At 42.0% G+C, this 16,700-nt stretch overlaps 1 protein-coding gene across 2 annotated transcripts in view; it reads left to right on the top strand.

Moving 5' to 3' along the window:
• RTTN (rotatin) overlaps positions 1 to 16,700 on the top strand; it is a 116,748-nt gene that overhangs the window by 83,896 nt on the left and 16,152 nt on the right. For both annotated transcript variants that reach the window (XM_035124661.2, XM_060277923.1), the window contains 7 exons: positions 907 to 1,044; positions 1,583 to 1,794; positions 7,733 to 7,838; positions 9,378 to 9,475; positions 10,622 to 10,702; positions 11,192 to 11,318; positions 16,470 to 16,672. In XM_035124661.2, coding sequence (XP_034980552.1) covers positions 907 to 1,044; positions 1,583 to 1,794; positions 7,733 to 7,838; positions 9,378 to 9,475; positions 10,622 to 10,702; positions 11,192 to 11,318; positions 16,470 to 16,672 — 965 coding nt within the window. The remainder of the gene's footprint in view (positions 1 to 906; positions 1,045 to 1,582; positions 1,795 to 7,732; positions 7,839 to 9,377; positions 9,476 to 10,621; positions 10,703 to 11,191; positions 11,319 to 16,469; positions 16,673 to 16,700) is intronic.

The raw sequence follows: 16,700 nt of genomic DNA, 5'->3' as shown, positions 1-16,700 counted from the left end.
GTTCATGTTCTTGCTTCAAACAAACCACGAGCTGTAACCATGGTTTGTTCTTGGTTTACTGCTCATTGTTTGTTTGTTTGTTTTATTACAAATTTTAATGATTTTTTTAATGATCAAGCATAAAGTGTTGTCTTCCAGGGGAAATACAGGTGCTAGGTACAGTGGTGCCTCGCAAGACGAATTTAATTCGTTCCGCGAGTCAATTCGTATTAAATTTCAATGCATTCCTATGGGAAACCACGATTTGCAAGATGAATTTTTCGCAAAACGAATTCGTCTTGCGAGTCACCATCAGATCGCAGGATGCATTCGTCTTGCGAAAAATTTGTCTTGCAGGGCATTCGTCTTGCGAGGTACCACTGTATTGTATGCAGTCATCTACATGGCAACAAAATAGACGTGGGAAATCTTTTACGTTACAGATTAAACTCACATCCACAGGGTATATTTCAGTCTAGAGCATTAAGATAATTTCTCCATAGTGGCTGCTGTGACCTAGGCGGTAAGGAGATTACTGCACTATTGTAAATAAATGATATAAACTGAGACCATATGGAGTCATGCCCATCTTTCTCTATTATTCCTCTTATCGCCCTCCAATCTTGAATTAAGTGCTGTATTTTACACATATTGGAGTGAGACAAACCACAAGACTAGGTTCAAACATAAAGCTAAGTCAGATCATGGCTTAGCTTCAAGTAAAACAGGAGTGAAGCAACTGATATTTTCTCACTACACCAGCACTCTTGCTCATTCGTGCTAAACCATATTTTGGCTTAGCTTTGCATGTGAACTAGGCCAACGTCTGAAAGTAGTAATCCCTTCTCACTTTCCTATATGGGCACTGTATAGTAATACTTACTGATCAGAACTATGTGGTATTTTATTTATATGTTTAATTGGCAGGGCGAGAGATAACTGCTGCAGTTCACCAAACTTGGGAAGATTCATTCAGCCTTCTCACTACTCTGTTAAGAAAATGTGGCCATGCCTCTCTGCCATTTGTGACTGCAGCTCTTGCAAAGCATTGGATTCCAGTAATCGGTAAGACCTGTTTTTCAGGTGCCTTGATATCTGCACAGATAATGATAACTTAAGACCATTATATGAAATTTTCAAAGGAATGTGTTTGTTAGAACCACTTTTGCTGGTATTTGATTGCATGCTTGTAAGTTTTTTTATTTGCTTTTGTCTACCACTTTCAGGGCTCAACAGAACTCATTTTCAGCTCATAAAGAGATGAACCTAGGTATTTGTGTGCTTCTATAGTGATTCTAGTCCTTGGTGATAATGGGATGAACTGGCCCAGTGCCATTTCTCCTCCCTTTCCCAAATGAAAAAGGAGGGTAGCACTTCTGTATATTTTAATAATTGTGTAGAGGAAGGATTACTTACAGGTGTAACTTGAACAGGAGTGGCCCTCCAGATATTTTTATGTACAACCGCCATAAGCCATTTTCTTACCCGTTGCCTTGCATATGCTTTTTTGAACCCAGTGCCGTAATATGTAGTTAAATCTATTTATTTCTGTAAATACTGCAACATAAAACACATTATTTTTTCCTCTTTTTTTGTATTTTAGAAACAATATATGAATGTCTGCAATTCTCCATCAGACACCCTGACCTGTGTGTGGCCTGCTTGCAGTTCCTTGCTGTCCTGTTTTCCGAAGAGGGGAAAAGAGAGCTCAACAGTAAAGAGAACGCTTGCTACCACCCAACAGTGGTTTTCCTTCTAGATGAGGATGAGAGGAGCCGAGATTCTGTGGCGAAACTATGTGAATTAATAATTCAGGTAGAAATTTATAATAATCCAATTTCAGTGTGGTGCATTTAAGGGACTCTATGAAAAGATTCAGCCTGTGAGGCTTATGCAGCGGAGCCTCCAGGGTAGCTTAAAAAGTTGCAGCCCAATTGTGCACCTGCTTACTAGGAAGTAACATCTATTGGTTCAGTGGACTGTGCTCCTAAGTAACTGTAATTGTAAAGACATCAGAATTAATTGTAAAGACACCGTAAGTGCAGGCATTCTGCTTTCTCACAGACATCTGGTTACAGGTAGGTAGCCGTATTGGTCTGGATCGAAGTAAAATAAAAAAATTCCTTCAGTAGCACCTTAAAGACCAACTAAGTTTTTATTTTGGTATGAGCTTTCGTGTGCATGCACACTTCTTCAGATACCAAACATCTGGTTAGATGTCACAGACATCTGGTTAGCCGCTCTGCAAACAGGATGCTGAACTAGATGTGCTGTTATCCTGATCCAGCAGGCTCTTTTTATGTTCTTATGCAGGGGTCGGCAAAGTTTTTGTGGCTTGGGCTGGTTCACGTTCCCGCAGACGCCGCAGTGGGCCGGAGTGCACGCGCGCGCATGCGCAAGCGCTATTCCAGCGTGGAGGAGGTGTGCACAGCTTCCCATTGGCTGCAGGAGCTTCCTGCAGCCAATGGGAAGTCGGCCAGCATCGCAGAAGGCAGTCCCCACTCTGCTCCGCAACGATTTAGCACGGTGCATGGGAGCCGACCGAGCGGGCGGCGGGCCCATAGGCCGGTTAAATGACCCCCATCGGCCGCTTGGCCCATGAGCCTTAGGTTGACGACCCCTGTTCTTATGTATGATTGATATTTGCCATGGTGTCAGCATGTGTGGGGGAAGATAAAGCAAGTAGTAATTTGACTGGAAAAATTGAAAATCTGAGAGGAAGGGAAGGTGATGGAGAAAAGAAGTGCCAGATAGAGTTATGGGTGCTCTTGAAGAAAGGCAGAAGAATAGTGTGAATAGGATTATGGGAGGAGGCAGAACTGGCTCCAGGTTTGAGGTAACCCTCTGGTGGGCCCATGCTTCTTTCTGTGGGCTCTGTGGACTTTCCTAGCTGTGGAAATGTTTGAGGCACCATTGAGCAGCAAGTCCTAACTGTGCTTTTGTTATTGTTGTTTGTTTCCCAAAATTTCCAGAGGAAGGCTTGGCCAAGAGCATTGTGGGAAACTCAAAGGCTGGCTTAGAACTAACCACATGGGGCTACTCTAGTGCTAGACTAGGGGGGGGGGGGACTAGGGAAGGCATCTGCAATGGGCCCTACCAAGACATTGGGGTTATGGCAGCTGCTTGAGGTGCTGATGGTGGCTCTGATGGTGGCTCTGATAAGAGGGATTGTTAAGAAAGGGAGAAATAAGGGGGGTTGGTGGCAGCCCTCTCTAGGATGAAAACAGTGTTATCGGCTCCTTCCAAAGATGCTTATCAGTTTCACTAAACTTTGTTCGGGACCACATAATTCCTCTATTTTACACACTCTTAAGCATACTTCTCTTACTAAACATAAGTGAAAAAGAAGAACTGAATCCATAAGTGGTTTTTCTATTCTAATTCTGACATGACATGCCCATATATTTGTGGCACATTTTAATATTATATTAAAACACATGACTATTGAGTTCTTCATAAATTACAGTACTGTCCTATATCTACATAGAGTAAATCCCACAATATTCAGTAGGGCATACTGCCAGTAAGTATAGGTTTTCAGCCTAAGTCTGAATCAAGCCCTCAGAATATCTGCTAAAGCTAGGGGTGTGGATGAACATTATTTGGCTTTCAATGTATGTTTATTTTCCTGTTAAATGTAAGTTGAAAATCTCCTTTGTTATCCCGCCCTTTTGCCCCTTTGAAGTGAAATTTTGCTCTGAGACATGGCAGTGTGTTTGCATTAGTTTTAGTTCCCTTAACTGCAATATTCAAGTGGTCTCAAAATATTGAAGCCAGTGTCTTCTAAATTTGATTGCTTTATGGACTCAAGACTCTTGGCATCAGATACAGGATAATCCCATCCCATCTTAGCCACAGTGCTGTTAATGGTATTATAGCTGTCTATATGCACCCTCTTTTCTTTTTCTTTGAGACCTTGGTAAAATATTCTCATGCGTACTGCTGATCGATATCTTTGCAAAAACAATTCCTGAAGTATTTTACTTCTCTATTTCCCTGTGTAAATTCTTTCTTATTTGATTTATTGCCATCAAAATCATGCTCTTAAGCCATGGAATAGCAGTAAAATACGGAAGCACTTCATGCCTTGCTATTCTCAGCTCCCTTTTTTACCAAGTCAATTGCCTATAGTTCTGTTACCCAGTGGATTGGGCTCCTAACCCATTTCTTTTGAGCTTTTTATTCTTGCAGTGAGTTCTTCTGTAGATGATGACTCTACTGAAAATATTACTTCTGCTCAAGTACAGGTCTGAAAAATCTACCAGGCCTTTCCCGTCTAGGACCAAATAGAAGTCGTAAGATAAGCAGATCTTATTTAGGATGTTACATTCATCAACTGGCTAGGGCCTCAAGCCTGTGCCTCTTCCAGTTTCTTTCCATTAACATGACCTGCTTCAGTTTCATTTAAACTGAAACTAAAATAGCTTCCTCTTAAATGACCCATTCAGTGTTTGCTATCTTCAGTCTAACGATGATCCTAATTGTGTTGGAGGAGGAGATTATTTTAAGAGGAATCAATGTTCTTGCGGCAGCAGATCTGGATCCAGTGTATTTTATTGGGAATGCATCTTTTTATTTTCTGTAGGTGCATTGAAATGTACACGTTAAATTGTTTGTCTGCCCTCCCTGCATTCTTCCACTCTGTCGTGTTGCTCTCTTTCTCTGTTTGCATTTCTTAAGTGATAAAATAACGAAATAAGAGCATATCCAGCAAAATGATTTTTTTAAAAAATATTTATTTTATTTACATACATAAAACAGGAGATTTACGCCCTATTATCTCCCTGTGCACCCCCATGCCCCCAATTTTGGCTCTGGAGGGTCAGGAGAAAACACCAGAATTGTTCCAACTAGCAAGCTGATATGCTTGTGCAGACAAAATGCTTGTGATAGTGCAGTAATTTCATCTATAGACTAGCAGGAGGGGGGGGTTTCAGAAGTTTCACTTAAGAACACACACACACACACACACACACACACATATATATTGTATATTTGTTTTTGTTTTTTCCTTTTATCCTATGTCTGACTGTAACACAGTATGCATTGATGATAAGATATAACAGAAAAGCAAATAAAAATAATTTTAAAAAGAACACACTCACATGCATATATAGTTTCAAAAGTGAAACTCATGAAGAAGTATGTATTGTAAAGGAAAGCACAGATGAAAATAGGAACATGAGTGAAAAGAGCTTAAGAGAAAGAGAAAAGCCCTATACAAATGTTCAACCCATAGGCAGGGATCAGACTCGCTCTCCTCTGCCCTCATTCAAGACTTGCCAGTGTTCCTACTGTGTGGATAGAGCTGCCCATGTTGGGCTCCTATGAAAATCTTAAACCATGCAGGTGAACCCCATATGGGGACAAAGTGGTTCCAATACCTCTGTATGCGGATTAAAATTTACACAGGACTAACAATCCTGGTTGGTGGGCCAGGTTTGTACAAATTCCCTCTCCTCCTCCACACAACTTAAAAGAAAATAACAAGTTTATGAAAAGAAAATTGGCTGCATACATTTTACTAGCCCTAAAATGTGGGTTACTGTTATGAGCCCTGGGCTCCCTGGCGTGGACATAATTTTAAAACGAAGTTTTCACTTTTGTCTTTCACTGCCATTTAGTATGTTGTTTGAACTGAACAAATTGTGGTTCATTTTAAATAGTTTGTTAAAACAAGCCTGCTCATAAGAAAAACAGCCCATACATATTTTTAAATAAGAATGAATGAAGACCAACTTGCTTAAAAAGAAGTTGGCTCATTTCAGTTAACCACTGTTAGGATCAACCATAGTTTGTCTGGGTTTTAACAACATGGCAAGCCATGGTTAATCTAAAACAGAAACAAAAGTTTCCCAAGCTCCAGTGGCACAGCTGCAAGGAGTGGGGAGTACATGAGCCTGAGGTTTGCTGCAAGGTGTTCTTGTAATGTTAAACAACATATATTGTATAAAATCTATGCTTTTTCAAAAAGCATCTCATTGTAAGAGACAGCAAGAGACAGGAGTAATAAAGGAACAATCAAGAGGCAAGACTATATGCTGATAAGTGCTGAGGTTTTGAGGACCACCCTTGCTGCCTTGTTTTGCCACAGAATCGCTTTCCTTGGGCACCCTTTGTATCTTGGCTGTTGGATGCTAGGTGTTTTTAAGGTGTCCCTGGAAAACTTGGGTTTTTCCTCTGCTATGTGACCATGTAACTTAGAGCAAACATCACTAGTTCTTCAGCTTCTGTGCCTTGGAACTCACATCTAGTGTTAAAGTTCCCCTTAGTATCCAGTTGGCTAGAGAACTGTGGCTAACCTATCTGCTATGACAGGCATAGGCAAACTCGGCCCTCCAGATGTTTAGGGACTACAACTCCCATCATCCCTAGCTAACAGGACCAGTGGTCAGGGATGATGAGAGTTGTAGTCCCAAAAAATCTGGAGGGCCGAGTTTGCCTATGCCTGTGCTATGACATCTGAGCAGATCAGCCAGACTTGCCCACAGCTGCACTGAGTGGCAGAGCAGGCAGAGATATCAGAGGTCAAAGGGGGGAATTTGAGGGTGGAATGAAAATATAGCCTACCTGGCTGGCAGGCTCTTTGACAGCTTGGTAATAACTCTGTCTCTGTGAAAGAAGTTTCCTGAAAAGGGCAAGTGACACTATTGCAGCGGCTGGATTCACATGCTGCTTTTTAAAAAAGGCATGTAATTTCAGAGAAAGCAGTTAGAGTAGCAAAATCAAAGCAGGCACTGATGTAAGAGCCAGGTATATTGAACAAAGGAGACCAAAGAGGGCCTGAGGTTCAGATCTAGAGAAGGGGAACAATAGTTTGAAATCATCTACGTTGAAGATTTGATAAGTGTCATGACAAAAAGATAACTCATCATCGCCTTTCCACTGACTGGTTATCAGCAGGAATAAAAAGGATGGCCACTTAAAGTAGGAGGAACCTGTCAATCCAGTCACTTCTGTAGAAGTATTGGGCTAATTTGCAGATATTGCCAAGGGGCAAACTAGATGCGGCAGCTGAAGGCCCCAAGTGTTAGGTTGTTAATGAGCTCCTATAAAGAGAGAGGGTACTAAAGACAAGAAGGGGTACTGCAGCTATTTTCCCCAGACCATTTTTCTTTTGGTGCGGACTGTAAGATGGAGAGTATCCCTGGCCAAGAGAGAAGCTGCTGTGGATACGTTCCTGGGGGGAAGTGGGCAGGGAAGGATTCAGTGACACCTTCCTGCCTGACCAATGGATTGGAAGAAGGCCCTCAAATTGTGCCTGATTCCAGACAACACTGAGGACTCCACTATACAGCTGCAAATAAAACATTTTAAGTGTTTTTCAAGTGCAATATACAATGTGACACTAGATGGCAATGGTGAGCATTATGGAAAATTCAATGTATTTTTAAAAACTTTTTTTAAAGCATTTTCAGAATGTTTTTTATATATGTGTGTAGATTCCACCTGAGGCATTTCTCTGGTTTTAATTTCTAGGAATCGAATGTAGAGTCTGTTCTCAATGGTAGTATAGTTTTCCATCCCAAATGAATGGGTTTTTTTTGGGGGGGGGTGTTCCTGTGCTGCCAAGTTTCATTGAGATTTAAATTTTACTATTTTGTACTGAGTGCATTTTATGTGTGATGAAGGACAGTCTAGAAAACCGGTAAGTAAATGTGTAAATGGAATTTGCAGACATTTAACATGCAACTTCCTGCAGGGTATGCTCTCTAAATTTTCCGTGTGGTAACCAGTGTTGCTTTATTGGTAGAGCTATGAAGGAAAATCCTCTCAGGATGTGCTGAAGCGAGTTGCTGCCAGTGCTTTGCTTCCCCTTTTGGCTGTCAGTAAAAGTGCCCAGAAATGTGCTTTGGAAGGTGAGCTCCCTTACTATAACACACACCCTTCTGTGTAGGGAATGCAAAAACAGCCTTACGCATCTTATCTAAAACAAGTGTTCCCAGGTCTACTTTTGGTGACACACAAAAGCAGGATTAGAACTTGCTGGTTATGGGCATTACTAGAGAAATGGCACCACAACAGTTGACTTTCATAAAGACTTATCTGCTCAATTAGTTCTGGTTCAATGACGGATATTTGTAGAAGTTCTGAATTAATGGACGTTAGTGTCTTTTGTGTTTCTGTATGTAAAAAGTCTGTCTAAAACGTATCCATTTTTAAAATTCTAAGTGTTCCTTATCTTCTCCTGGCCCTGAGTAACCTGTTTATAGACACACCATTGCCAAGCAGTGCATTTTGAATGCCCTTGGAATCTATGAGAGCCTCGGAGTAAATCCCTTGTGGAGAACCTTGCATTTAGACAGTACAGTCTAGGTGGGAAAACACAAGGTTGATGTCGGCATGTATTTTAGCACTCTGTTTACTTCAGAAACTCGAAGAACCATTTTAAGGTCTCCCATGGCACCCATGTTAAGGTTCAGGTAGGAAGATCTAGTATTTATTGATGCCGGAGCAACCACAGAGGGTTGCCATTTCTCTTGCTTGCTTGCAAGTGAGCAAATAAGAACAAAAGAAAAGCAGTTATTGGTATTCCTTGTGGGATGGTTCCAAACACATTTTGTTGTTGTTGTTGTTTTGTTGTTCTAGTAATAATATAAAGCGCTTCCATAAATATAAAATAAAAATGTGACTCGTTGGTTACTGATAGAATGTCTGATACAGGGGTCCCCAGACTACGGCCCGGGGGCCGGATGCGGCCCAATTAGCCAGCCAATCCGGCCCGCGACGACCCCCGCCGCCCGCTCTTACGGCGCGCAGCGTGGCAGCGCTCTTCCGGGTTGGGGAAAAAAGCGCCGAAAATCCTTTCTGCGCATGCATATGGGCCTCTCCCGACCCAGAAGAATTTCTGGTGCACTTCCGGGTCGGGGGAGGCCCACGCGCATGCGCACAACGGATTTTCGGCGCTTTTTCCACCCGGGAAGCGCGCCGCCGCGCCAGCAAGTGCCCGTGCGCATGCACACAGGCGCACACTCCCCCGCCCGCCGGCCCGCACAGGCGCGCGCTCCCCCGCCTCCGGCCCGCCGCGCGATCGGCACGGTGGGAACCGGCCCAAACGCCCGTAAGTCTGGGGACCCCTGGTCTGATACTTCCACATTTTGCAAGTACAGTGGTACCGTGGGTTACGAACTTAATTCGTTCTGGGGAATCCATTCTTAACCAGAAACTGTTCTTAACCTGAGACGCGCTTTTGCTAATGGGGCCTTCCGCTGCTGCCATGCCACCGGCACGCAATTTATGTTCTCATCCTGGGGCAAAGTTTGTAACCCAAGGTACTACTTCCGGGTTAGCGGAGTTTGTAACCCGAAGTGTTTGTAACCCAAGGTGTTTGTAACCCGAGTAACCACTTGTATTTGAGTGTAGGCAGGTTTGTTGATAGAGTGCATTGTTCATTACAGCCAACCTAATAGAAACCTGCTTGGAACAGATAAAGCACATTCATGCACAACTGAACCTAGACTTCTTGAGGCCTGGAAAAGCAGTCCCAAGGAAAAAGGTAATTAAAAAAGAAAATTTGCAAAATTGATATTAAAAGTTTGGACTTTCTCCTTCTGATGTTGCAGAGCACAATCCAGTGCATGTCTACACACAAGTAAATCACACTGTGGTAATTGGGGTTTACTCCTGAGTTAAATGTGTTTGGGGCTTAAGAAAGAGTGTGTGGCATAGTGGTTAGTGTGTTGGTCTGGGATCAGAGAATCTTGAGTTCAAATCTACACTCGGTCATGAAGCTTATCTTTAGGTTCCAAGAGAAAGCATCCCTCTTCTCCCAGGCCTTTGGTTAATTAAACAATCTGTGGCCTTTTAAACTGGTGGGGGGAGTTACTGTTTTTGTTTGTTACTCTGTTATGTCTTTTCATGGTTTTATATTGCAAACTGCCCTATGATCCTTGGATGATGGGCGGAATAGAAATTTAATAAATAAAATAGTGCCTTTGTACAGTGAAGGCACTTTATTCAAACTTTTGCCATTGTTTAAAGCCACCATTTTCATCTCTGTTTCTTTCATGTCCATTTCACTCAAAATTCTATTATTGTTTTATCCTTTATCCTTTTCATTGTCTCGCCCTTTTAGCTCCCACCCCATGGCCACTTTTCCCCCCTCCCCAACCCCACCCTGATTTCATGCAAATCCAAGATTGTGATGTGGCACTACAAATCCCCAGTGTGGTCTGCATGATGACATTCTTACATTTTTATTATATGTAAAGAGAAGAGCAAGGGCAGACTTCTGTTGAGCCCTTTTGAAAGTTGCTGTTTGTCTTTTCCCCTACCCAGTTTATCACCTTACTTCCATTCCTTCCCATTGCGCTTTTTGAGAGCAAACCCTTTTATTCCCATCCAGTGAATTTGCTGTGTTTGAAAACGTAGCCTCCATTATGGATTCCATATTGTATCGCTCTTCCTTTATGTTCAGTAGAGCTGAAATGCTGCTTTCTGCATTAGATGAGCTTATTGAAATTCAATACTCTTTTCCACAGACAGTTAGAATGCCAGCATCTTAGAAAGCAAGGTGGTCATGTGCAATTCCAGTGTGGTAAAATAAGTCCAGAAGCAAAAGGTGCTATATATGTCATATACAACAGTTTCTGGTTAGATATTGATGCTAAATCACTTTCTTTATTTCTTTTTGTTCTACTAGGATGATAATAACCTCAGCAAAGAAATAAAGCTTGTCATGCAGCTCCTAAGAAATTGCTTCTTTCGAAGTGAATGCTGCAAAGTAAGAGACGTGGGGGCACATGGAACATTCAGCTGAAAATGTTGGTGGAGGCACCTCTTGCAAGCACTAGCGGGGAACAGAGTTGCTGACAGAAGCTTCTGGAACAATCCTCCTTCTGTCTTTACATCCAGGGGATTCCATTTTCTGGAATTTCAACAAATTCCAATATACCAGTATATGGTGGGGGGGGGGTGATGCTCTTTACTGAATGTAAGTTGCAGTGTGGGCCTTCCCTCCCCCAATAAATCGGCACTTACATTTTCTATTGTGTTTGAGTGTGGTAGGCTCAAAATGGCCTCTACACCGCTCTTGGTCAAATATGCATTCACCAAGTTCCTTAGCCACAAAATGAAACAATATTGTATGCCTTTAAGTACCATATCCCACTGCTTCTATTCATTAGATGTGAGGGTTTTAACTTTTACTCACCATTTCTCTTATGAAAGTAGCTTTTCAGTATTACACTGTCCTCTTGTCTCTGTCCGACAGGCAGCAGCCCTTGGAACTCACCTTATCTCTGTTTTGCACGCTCTGTGGCCGTGGCTTTTAATGGATGACTCACTGATGCAAACAGCTCTGCATTTGCTCTGTGTCTACACGGCAAACTATCCTTTAGGTGGGTGACAAGTCAGACTTTTGTTTACTTGTTTATTTGTACATAAATATGTGTTCCGCCCTTCCAGTGCCTGTATGCTATTCAGGGCAGCTTACGACGCTTCAAAATAAAACAAAAAATGCCACAGAGGCAAGAGCTGCAGATAAAACATCACAGTTAAACGAAACCTCAAGTTCTCTGCAAGGAAAAGCCTGCTGGAATAAAAAATGTCTTCCTCAGCATGTAAAAGACAGAGATGGGTACCCCCATGCCTCCCAGGGCAAAGGGCACATGTTGTTGGTGTGACCACCGGGTATATTTTGTACTAGAACCGTCGCCAGAAAATAATCCAAGCAAAAGCTATTTTTTTGGGGGGGGGGGATTACATACGTAACTACAGTTAACATTTGTTTTGTGTATTATCCTTTACTGTCCCTGTGCTATGCAAGTGAAAGTCCTCTTCAAATTCCCTACTAAACATGACTAGAAAACTAATATAACATGCATGCCTACTTCCTTAAAGGAATAGGTAGATATTGTAGAGTGGAATCAACTAACCCTGTGTGCTAAAAGAACCCAGTGCAAAGCATACCCTCCAACTCCCGGATTGAAAAATCCGGGATCAGCAGTGGCGCGGCACCGGAGGTCGCTTCTACGCATGTCCAGACATGCATGTCCAACTGGGAGCTGCATTCCAAATCCAGGGGATTTACGGGATACAAATCCATTCGGGATAACAACGGGAAAAGGTAACAAAATACGGGGGTTTCCTGCGAAAAATGGGAAACTTGGCAGCTATGGTGCAAAGGCTCCCGCTAGTGCAACAGGCCCTCCCCTTCTCGCCCCCCCCTCCACTTTGGAGGGTTGGGAGAACCCCACAATAGCATGCAGGGAGATTGTTTCATCAGCTAACTTTGGGTCAACTAACTTTTGCTGAGAGTAGACCCATTGAAATTTATGGACCAAATGATCATTAATTTCAGTAGGTCTTACTATCATAGCTGCCAAGTTTTCCCTTTTCTCACGAGGAAGCCTATTCAGCATAAGGGAATTTCCCTTTAAAAAAGGGATAACTTGGCAGCTATGCTTACTATGTGTAAAAGTTAGTTGAATATGGCCCTGTGTTTGTATATAATATGGCTACCCTTTGACATCATTTATTCTTTCTTTCTACCCATTTTCTCCTCTCATAGCAATATTTGTTTGTTTGTTTGTTTGTTTGTTTTAGGAATAGGCACAAAAATAGTAGTACCCGTGTTTCTCCGAAAATAAGACACCGTCTTATATTTATTTTTCCTCAAAAAACACACACTATGGCTTATTTTCAGAGGATGTCTTATTTTTTTCCTCTTCCTCCTGCCGCGGCCGGCATTGCTGCTGCGCCTATCACTATGTCTTATTTTCAGGGTATGGCTTATATTCCTTGAATACTTAAAAATCCTGCTACAGCTTATTTTATGGCCATGTCTTATTTTTTTGGAGAAACGGGGTATATGCACAGTGTGTCTACACAGCACCCATAAGTACATTCTGTTCAACAACCAAATTTTCTGTCAATCACCAATACCTTTGATAAGACTTTTTTGAGATGTCCAGTGACTGAACTTGTATGGAGAGCCAAATAATTTTTGCTAAATTAAATGCCTACACCTAGCATGGCTAGGTTTTACATTACAGGAAATAAGAGTACCACGATTAGGCGTCTGCATAGCTTTGGAATAGGAGGAAACCCAGGCTATGAAAGTTTCAGACATCTATTGTTTTGAGGAGAAGGACAGTGAACTTCATTGCATATAGCAGCATTGACTTTCTAATGTGGATGATGAGTTCATGCGCTCAGTGAATCTGCAGTATATGAATGAGGAACTCTTATCTCCTGTGTTTCAGTTTTCCACATTAACCTATAATTAGTATCTATGAGGTTAATGCTTATATTTCTATTTACAACAACTTTTGTATGAGTATAAATTGAAAGTGTGATTGGGAAGAGTGGAAAATTTGATGCTGATCTCTTGTCATAGAAGGGGAATGCATTTATGTTTAAAAACAGCCTTGCCTTTTATATATTAAATAAACCACGCTATCATAACAATTCAGCAACATACAAAATACAGTAACATCAATTGAAATCTTAAGACACACAGCCTTACATGTCTGTTGTGAATAGATTCTGAAGACTGGTTTCTATGCACATCATTACAGCAGTAGCTCTAATTTCCTGGTAGTCTTATAAAACATTACGTCAATTTAAATTATCTATCTAGACATTGCTATGAAGAGCTGTGCATGTCCAAGGTTCTGCATGCCTGAGGTGGGCTTTAGACTTATGTTATCAAACAACAGCCTTCAGTTTTTCAAACTAAACTGAGAGGACACTCAAACACAGACTGTAATGCAGCAGAGCATATTCAAAGAAAATAATTCAATTCAACTGGGCAGACCATTACCTTAAGCATGCTTGCAGTAGCATTTAGGGTCATGGCCATGGGTAGGAGCCTATGTCTGCAAACCAATTTTTATTCATACATTAAGCCAAATTACATTCCTCAAGGCATATTCTGGGACCTTTCCTGTGCAAAAGTGCACCAGTGTAAAACCATTGCTACTAGAGATGTCTCTGAATTTTATAACTCCTTGGCAACTCAAAATGCTCATCTTAAATATGAGCTGAGTATTGTGACCCTTGGGTTCTTCTCTGGCTTGGATTTTAATTTGCTTAAGAAAAGAACTTCGCTCCAGCTCTATCTTACCCATCTATAAGTCCCCAACTACCCACCAGTTTACTGGTTGTGGGAAGGAGAGATATGGTTCTCTGTGTGTTGTCTTCCCCCTCACACCCTTCCAGGGCTTGATACTGCTGTGGTAGGAAGCCAAGCATCAGGAGCAATTAGGAAATGTAGTTTTCTCAGTTCTCCTGAAATCCAGAGGTACACCAGGGGTCAATTTGGCTGGGAATAACTTGAGAGGCTTTCAGGTTTCAAGGAAAGGGATGCAGAAACTGCTCTGCTTATTCTAAACTGATTTGAGGAGTACTGTGGGGGCAGTTACCAGTTAAAAAGAGAATCTCTTACAAAGCACAGAAGGACCCTTGTGTGGGCAAGAAACCACTAATAGTGAGTTTCAGCATCCTAAATTGTTTGGGTTATAATTAAACAATGTTCATGCTCAAACAGTACAAAAAGTAAGTGGGTGTGATCTCTTTAAGAAGTCTTATTATGTTTTCAATTTATTTGTTGCCTCTCAATGAAGCCTCAAGTGGCTCATCTTTGCAGCTCTTTATTTAACAGGCTTTACGTGATTAGATTTCCAAGATTTGACGGTGGAAAATTATTAATGTCTTTATGTCAAGCGTTTTATGAAGATAAATTATATTTGCCACTAATAAAATTTGTAGATTGCATTAATATATGCTTTATCCAAAATGCACTTAAGATTGGATTGGGCCAACTTTCCACCTAGTCTAAATTATGTTTTCGGCAGTGGCAATGCAGAGGTGTCTCAGGAATACTCACAAACGGCATGAAGACATCACCCACCCACCCACCCACCCCAGTTTGTCCCCAGCACCTGACAACTGCCTCTGGACATTGAGAACATTTAGCTGCCCCAGCATCTGGGATATCCATTCTCTAATGTCTAATCCCATTACTACATATTCTGGCAGTAAATTGTATAATTATGCAATTGTAAAAGCACTTGTTCTCCACCTCCAGTGCTACTTTTGAAAATCAGGATTTGCTCCCTCCACCGTAATACCAAACTTGGGGGATGAGTGCCAAAAGGACTTGGGGCCAATGAAACAGGAGAAGGGAAATATCAGCATGCTGCGGGGAACCCTGCAGGTGGGGGAAGAAACCTTAAGAGGACAAAGTAGCCTGATGAGGACTGATCACGTTTTGCAGCCACAAATTATTGGGAAGAGTGATTTTGGAAACAGTGGGAATGTGATGGAATGCCCTGCTTGCGGGAAGCAGCTGGCTGAATCCCTTGAAACAGGAGGCAAGAACAAACAGCAATGTTGTGCTGAAGGACCATCTTGTAAAAACTGAATACGATTTGTTCTTGGAATCCTGTTAATCTGCTCTGCCGGCCGGCAGGGAGGAGTTGCGGTGGATCACGTGACCGCCCCCTCCCCTCCGGGGGGCGTGAACATTGTTCCACCCCGCCCGGGGGGATCTCGGCCACGTCATCAACGGCCAGCCAATCAGGGCCCTGTTTAAGCTGCTGCGAGAGCTGAGAGGCTCCCTCTTGGTGTGGCATTGGGTGACCTCCTGATGGGGGAGGGGAGGCCTCGCCATTGCCTGCCCCTCCATGCGTAGGTGTATTCCATTAAAGGAATCCGGGGGTGTGGATCTTTTCTGAAGCCCGGGGCAGGGCTAGGGCCGTGCCACGACCCTTCCGGGAACCCAGGGGTGAGCTCGAGTTGGTTTGCATTGACGGGGCTCCCCCTACCGGGGTTTACCCTACCAGACTACCTGCACCATGGGCAGGAGTCAGATATAGCCTGGTCTACTCAATGCCTAAGCCAAATACCGCTCACATTCTGTAACCAATGAAGTTGTGGCCTAAATTTTCCCAATAACATTAACCTTATATCTTGTGTCCTAGTGTTTTATTCCTTCTTGAGGGGGTGGTTGCGGGGTCTTGACACGCAAAACCCACATAGACATCTAGACATTTTAAATATAGTATTATTGGTCCATGGACTGTCTGAATACTTCTAACCTGAAGAAAGTAAATAAAAGCAAATGTGATAGAAACATTGCACAATCACCAGTATTATTCATGAAAACTAAATATCCTATTTGTAATTCTCTATTGTATGGAGGTGTATCTAGATATCTACTTGCATGAACCATTTCTGGTCATTTTAACTGACCCAAATTTAATATACTGTACTTCCTATTGAGAAGAAGCTTGAAGAATAAATTTTCTTCTCTAATCAACTTACAATAATCTTAGTAGAAAGCTGATTAAAAAAAAAGGCTGTATAAATACTTTAATGGTTCATTCATAGGTCTTGGTATGTTGTTTCAAAAATACATATTTCATAAGTAATAATGAAATTGATAAGATTACATTTTTATACAAAAAAAAGGATACATGTATTTATGGAAACTATGTATATGTTTTTCCTGATGGTTAAATGCAACTGTGGTTCCATCTTTGAAGGCTGTGGTTCTCTGTGTTTGGCAAGCAGTGGATTGTCTCCTCTTCAAACAGTCCAACGAACAGCAGCTGGAAACTCCCTAATGCATAGCATTGTGAAGTTGGCTGCCCAAACCCCAGCCGAGAACAGCACAATCCAGCAGATGACCTTTAATCTTCTGGCTAACGCTGTTGTATCTCATGACTGCAAGGGTGTTCTTCAGAAGGTAGGCATACATTTTATTTCTAAACTTC

This window comes from Zootoca vivipara, chromosome 8 (assembly GCF_963506605.1).
Source record: "Zootoca vivipara chromosome 8, rZooViv1.1, whole genome shotgun sequence".
Lineage (NCBI taxonomy): Eukaryota > Metazoa > Chordata > Lepidosauria > Squamata > Lacertidae > Zootoca > Zootoca vivipara.
Note: the sequence above shows the minus strand (reverse complement) of the source record. Positions and strands in the feature narration are given on the sequence as shown.